The sequence below is a fragment of the Marmota marmota genome, unplaced genomic scaffold (assembly GCF_001458135.2).
Source record: "Marmota marmota marmota unplaced genomic scaffold, marMar, whole genome shotgun sequence".
Classification (NCBI taxonomy): domain Eukaryota; kingdom Metazoa; phylum Chordata; class Mammalia; order Rodentia; family Sciuridae; genus Marmota; species Marmota marmota.
The window spans coordinates 2420313-2426696 of NW_026000141.1; the positions used below are offsets into that span (position 1 = coordinate 2420313).

Genomic DNA, 6384 nt, shown 5'->3' on the forward strand with positions numbered 1-6384 from the left:
CATAATAATTTAGTTTTCTAGACTATTTATTTGTAGGTGGTAAATTAATCTTACAGAGAAAGTAAGAAACCAATAAGCAGAACTCAATAGGTGGATAAGATCCCCGAGGTCTTAGCGCTCCCCACCTGCCCTGCAGCTGACCTGTGGGCAGTCCAGATCCACAGGACCTCTCACGACCCGCCCCCCCTACCCACCTCACATGCTGGGTGCCTTCCTTTCCTGCTCCTGTGGTTATTTCTCTAATATTCCCCCAGGGAGAGAAGGGAAGGGCTGCTAGGAGTAGGGTTCACCTCCTCCCTGAAGAGCCCATGGTCACCTAGGGGTATATGGTTATTTTTAAAGCATTGGATTTGATCTTCTGGCATTTTCTTCACAAGTTATGTCTGTGCTCCCTCTGCTGTGGCCTTTATTTTCAGGATTATTCTAGAGTTACTGATTGAGTTAAAGAGTTTCCCTTTTCTCTTTTCCTGGGCTCTGAAATAGATTGACATTGGAAGCACTATTACTAGAAGAAGATTAGATTCTGCTTAAAAATCTGTTAGGTCCACTGTCTCTTGAGGAATGTAGTTGTACAGGCTTCATTTGCTTTTCTGGTTCTTGAGCTGATTTTTAAAAAGGTATACACCTGTGTGAAAACACACCTTCCATTAGTTCAAGTGTGTGCACAGAATTGGACCTTCAAATGGCCTGTTGCTGTCAACTGTGTCCTTGCATGGACAGAAGCTTTCAACCTCCACACAGCATGGCCACTTCTGTCTCATGAGGAAGCAGAGCTCCATGTTGTAGAGACCATCCTTTTAAGATGGGGTCTGGCTCTGTTGCCCATGCTGGCCTTGAGTGGTCCTCCTGCCTCAGTCCCCTCAGTGCTGGGGCCACCACACCGTTCTGAACTGGGTTTCGGAACTTGCAGGGCAGGTTGGTGTTTGGAGGGACTGGGAGAAGTGACAAGTAGGCTCCCAGCCCTATGTCCTGGTGTCCAGCGAGCAGCCGGACACATGCATAGGTATGTCAGAGGAGAAGGGCCTGGAAGGACGGGTGCCCCTCTGGAGCAGCCACCTGAGGAGATGCCTGCAGACTCCCGCCTGCCTTGTGGCCTGAGTCTGAGAACACATTCACCTGTGGGAGGGAGGGTAAGCCTGGCCCTCACTCTTCCTGCTCTGCTCCCGAGGGACACGTCCTCAGCCTGGGTCAGTGTTTCTGAGCTGTGGGACACTGCAGGCTCCTAAGGGACCCCAGGGTCAGCCAGGCTGGAGACCCACTGAAGGAGACGAGCAGACCTGAGGGCCAGCTCAGGCCCGCTCCTCCAGACCTCTCTGGAAGATGACCCTGCATTGAGCTCTTGCTAAGGCTGTCCCTGGGAGAGGCCACTATTGACAAGGATGAACCCATCTTGCTGTCCTGTGGGCCGTGCTCCCCTCATGAGAGTAAGAAGGGGGTCTGGGGGCGAGGTGGTTCTTCTGACCTCCCCGCCTCTGCTTCCAGGGGGAGCTCAATGGGCTGAAAGGCCTGGTGCCTTCCAACTTCCTGGAGGAAGTGCCTGAGGACGTGGAAGTCTACCTCTCCGACGCCCCGTCCCCCTACTCTCAAGATGCACCCCCGCGCTCCAAGGCCAAAAGGGTAAGCACCCCCTCCAGCCTCTCGGGTCCCGCCCCTGCCATGTGCGGATGATCATTCATGTTTCTGCATCTTGGGCCAAAAGCACACGCCCTGAATGCCTTCCTCTCTGCCCCTCCATGGGGTCGGGCCTACCAGTGCTTGATCTTAAACCTTATTTCACACAAAAGACCCCTGAAGTTCCCAAGGGTCCACCTTGACCCCAGGACGACCCTGCCCGACACGACAGGTGCACGTTTCAGTTGCTGGAGTGAGGCCGGGACAGGGACGGTTGCCCGCCCTGGTCAGGAGCCCAGGCCTCCTAGGGAGGGTCAGAGGCCACTGCAGCACATCCGCTCAGAGGCCGCATTCACATTTAGTGTCTCATCTTTACTTTACGCCATCACCGCGAGTTCTTATCTGTCATATTTTACGTCTATATCTTTATTTCTTTGTCATCTGCTTGGACACCGAAGAAGAGCGTTCATTTCACACCCTAATCAGGCATGTAGCCTTCACGTAAGTGAGCAGCCGGAGACACCTAGCGAGATGCCGACTTAAGCTACCTAACGGACCAGTGCGGTAGACTTAAGCTTCACTGTGGCCTAGAGAGGAAAGAAATATGTCTCAAAAAACACTGGACCTAAAGTGCTAGCACATCCCTCGGCCTCAGTTGTAAACAACTGAATTTGTAGTGAAACCAATCAGCTTTAATGATCATTTCCTGCTATTTTCATTAAGAGCATTTGAAAGGCCGACATTGGGAACATATTTCTTACAAGCCAGTTGTCTGTTTACATAGAATTCCAACGTCTGCTCTTCCTCAAAGCTGCATATTGCATTGTTAGCCACCCTTGGAAAAAGCACAAGCTACCCAGTACGTTTACCATAGGATTTTTCCTAAAAATAAAACCAAAAACAAACACCTCTAGTTCAAGATCAAGTAGATGAGTGGTGAACACAGGGGTGGTGCGGGCTCCGGCCTGAGTGCCAGAGACCACACCTCCACTGAGGAGCAAGCGTCGGCACAGACGCAGCCAGGCCTGGGTACCAATGCAATACCACGTTCCAGGGACGTGCAGCTCCGAGGGTTGCACTGGGGGCAGGAGACGCAACTTCAGGTGTGCTTTGGGATGCATCCCTAGGTGTTTCCACGAGGGCTAGACCTTGATTCTGAATCCAAGCAAGCTTGAAGCCCTTGGCTCCTGTCCTTTTCCTGCTGCACAGTGAGGCCCACTTAGTGGGGTCTGCTCTGGAGAGGTTGGGGAAGGAGTCATGTAATCCCAGGCATGCACCCAGCCGCAGAAAGTCACAAGTCAAAGTTGCCACCTGGCACATTGAAACAAAGCCCCGCCCTCCTAAGCATGGTTGATAAGCACCTGGAGTCTATGGAAACACTCCACAGGCCATATGCCGGTGACAGACGTGCAATTATGTGCGAACAACAGAAGCATAAATAAGGGCCTTTAAGCTTTCTTTGATTGTAATTAAGGTTCATTTTAGTTTTTTTCCTTTCAACCAGTGTGCCATCTCCAATGTTTCTACAGTATCCTAACTAATCCAAGAACGCACTCAACAGCATCAGGGTTTTATATAACCAAGTAGTTTCCAAATGCACCCAAACTGCCTGTAAGAACTTTTGCTTTTAAGACGACTGATGGGTACTTGGCCAACTTTGCTATCAATCTCATTTAAAGCACTTCCCTGCTTTTAGTCTGAATTCGGTCAATGTGACCCAGCTTTGTTTACCAAAGCGGTGGCCACCCTCTCCTAGTGCAGACATGGGAGGCTAACCACGCCAGACCTGTTAGGGTGCCCTGGGAGCGGGCGTGTGCCACTCATTGCACATGCAGACTGAAGGCAGCGCGGGAGCCGGGGCGGCGCGCGGTACCGAGTGAATGGCTATTGTTGGCGCTCACACACTCAAACTGTTACAATGTACCTACTAGGTTCCTCCTGAGGGTTCAGGGCCAGCAAGGAGAGCTCCATCCCCCACAGCCCATCTCCATACGGGGTCACCTACGTCATCTATGGGTTCTGGTGGTCCCGGGAAAGGCAGGGAAATGTCCTCAAGAAAGAAAAGGGGGCTTCTCTCCAAAGGCAAGACGCTGCTGGCGAGGCTGGGCGCGGTGAAATGACCCCTGTGCTGTGGACAGCCGCCGAGTCCCTGTGATTCTCTTTGATTCCAAACTAGGGTTCTCACGACTCAAGCACTTCCTAAAACACAATCTCCTCCCGACACCAGTAGAGAAATGCTCTTGCACCACCACCACCCTAAGCCACTGCGGGAGCAGAGGGGCTGTCGCCCCCTTTCCCAGGGCTGGTGTCCTGCTGCCAAGCGGGGCCCTGGGCCACCCGCTGCCCACCTGTAACCCAGCTCTGTGCATTTGTCATCTATCCTTAGAGGAACGAGGTCCAACTCTCCTCCCATCCAAAGCGCTTTCCTCATAACCATAACTGTCACTTTCCTCGTCTGACTCGCCTTGATGTTCTGCCTTATGAACGCACATGGTCTGTATGTCCAATAAAACCGCAGTGTCTACTGGTCTGTGTTGTCGTTCCTGGTCTGCACCCACCCCGGCCTGATGGCCAGCCCCACAGCTGTGTAGCTTCAGGTCCTGTCCCAGGCTTTCCGGGCAAGCCCGAGAACACAACGCCCACCCAGCAGGCATCCCAGAGCCAGGCACCCCAGAGCCAGGGCGGGAAAGCACCTCTGTCTGGAAAAGCACTAGTGTCCGACCTGCCAGAAAGTGGCGATATTGGCTTCCAGTGTTATATTGTGGCATGTTTTTGTTATACTATTTGTCAAAAGGCCACACCCAAGCCCTCGACAGGGAGCTGCACACACATACAGCACCCACCCCATCCACTGGCCACACCAGAAACAGCCACCTTCCCCCTGCCCGGAATAGCCCGTCCCCCCATCATTGGCATTTCAACAAGACTTACCCAGTTGCTGGCAGGTGTATTTGATGGTTACTATTTTGTAATTCTTGTCCACTTGTAAATTGTTTTTACTCTTTATACATACTTTTCAGACTGCCTTTCTTTTGTAATTTATGGAAGGTTTATAAATGAATGACAAAGCTTTCCCCATTGTGTCTTCAAAACTATCTTGTAAATTGTAACATAATAGTATGTAGTAGATTTATTAAAAAGAAATTGCTCTATGCGTGGTAAAGTACTGTGTGGGTGTGTGCATGTGTACAGCTAGTGTAAAATATTTTCTAGAAATAAAATTTGTTATTTTGTACAAGGCTGTTGACCGTCTATGTGGACATTTCCCGTCATGGCACGACAGGCAAAGTCCTCTCTCCTCCATGCTCGGGAAGATGCTCGAGCCTCACCTTTTCTGGAACTTTCTTCCAAAGGTAACTTGACCTACATTTTGGGGTCCCCATCGAGTGCTGGGGCCCCCCATGGACAGGGGTCCCCATTGAGTGCTAGGGCCCTTTCCCTGGACAGGGTTCCTGGCACTGGTGCACCAAGGTACAGCCAGTTAGGTGGGAGATGCTCCTGCTGGCAGAGGGCCGAGGAGAAGCCAGTCAGTGGAGTCCTGCTGTTCCTTGGCCACTTGGGATTGGCCATTTGGGAGCTGAGCGCAACAGGAGGCAACTTCCCATACACAGGATTTCCCCAAGAGCCCTACTTACTATTTTCCAGGTACAAGGAATGGTTTGAACTAAGAGCTGAAACCAGCACACGGTGGCCAGGCGCCGCCATATGGTTCCAAGGCAGTGAGGCCACATCTGATGCCCCAGAGGGCCACACAGTCTCCCATGACTGGCTGTGCCTTCCCTGGCTAGGGGCTCACTGGGTGGTGCCAGGACGGCTTCTGTCCCCTTCACCCACATAGCCAGGATGTGTTTCTCCAAATCTTTGGGGAGATTTTCAAATTCCCTAAAATACAAACCTGTGGTCAGGCGCCATGTCCCAGTGAGCAGGACTTGGCTTGCTCCTAGTGCCTGTGGGTGCCAGTGTCCTGCAGAGGTGGCTCTGCATGGACAGCTTCGACACATCCATCCCCTTCCCAGCCAACCTCAGGACCCTGTGCCAGCTGGGGTGTGTCCTGTTAGGGGAGCCGACCTGCACCATGCAGAGTGGAGAGCACGGCACGTTGGGCCTCCCGCGCTGCCCTGACTCCCAGCTCTGAAGCCATCGTGGGCTTCAGGACAGGCCTGTTGACCCCCGATCCCACCCCAGAGCAGAGTGCTTCTTCTACCCAGAATGCCCCCCCATTCTTGCCCTCGACCTTAAAGACAATTTTCACTGGATGACCAACAACTATATCAAAGTTCTGGTTAATTTTGTTATGACTTTCCTATCTACATTCAAGATTTTTAAATGAATTTGGGGGAAGTATTTTGAGTTACTGGGAATAGAACCCAGGCTTTGTGCATTCTAGGTGAGTGCTCTACCACAGAGCCATATCCCCAGCCCTTCTTAAATAGTACTTTGAGCCAGAGCCTCACTAAGTCACCCAGGCTGGCCTGGAACCTGTCCTCCTGCCCAGCCCCGAGCTGCTTGGATTAGAGGAGCATCCTTCTCCTCCAAATTCCATTTTAAAATCACTTACCTAAAGATTTTCTATTCTATCAATGATACTTTCAAATAGTACACTTACCTATCTACTTAAAGAAAACTCAAAACTCTTTCTTCAGTGTTATGCCCAGAGTTATTCCTTATTTTGAAAAGTAACTATACTTAAAAATAAAAAAACAACAACCCCGATATATCATCCTTCCAGAAACTTTTCACCTATCTCCTTCTGGGGCTCTGAGTGGGCGAGAA

General features: G+C 51.3%; 1 protein-coding gene across 9 annotated transcripts in view; it reads left to right on the top strand.

Moving 5' to 3' along the window:
* The window catches only part of Rimbp2 (RIMS binding protein 2), a 171343-nt gene extending 166355 nt beyond the window's left edge, over positions 1 to 4988 (top strand). For 6 of the 9 annotated variants that reach the window (XM_048785899.1, XM_048785900.1, XM_048785903.1 and 3 more), the window contains 2 exons: positions 1483 to 1617; positions 3543 to 4774. In XM_048785899.1, coding sequence (XP_048641856.1) covers positions 1483 to 1617; positions 3543 to 3731 — 324 coding nt within the window. In that variant the 3' untranslated portion in view covers positions 3732 to 4774. Of the gene's footprint in view, positions 1 to 1482; positions 1618 to 2069; positions 4775 to 4850 lie in introns of those variants that run through there. The other 3 variants (XM_048785898.1, XM_048785904.1, XM_048785897.1) reach the window with 2 other exon arrangements.
* The last annotated feature ends 1396 nt before the right edge of the window (positions 4989 to 6384 follow it).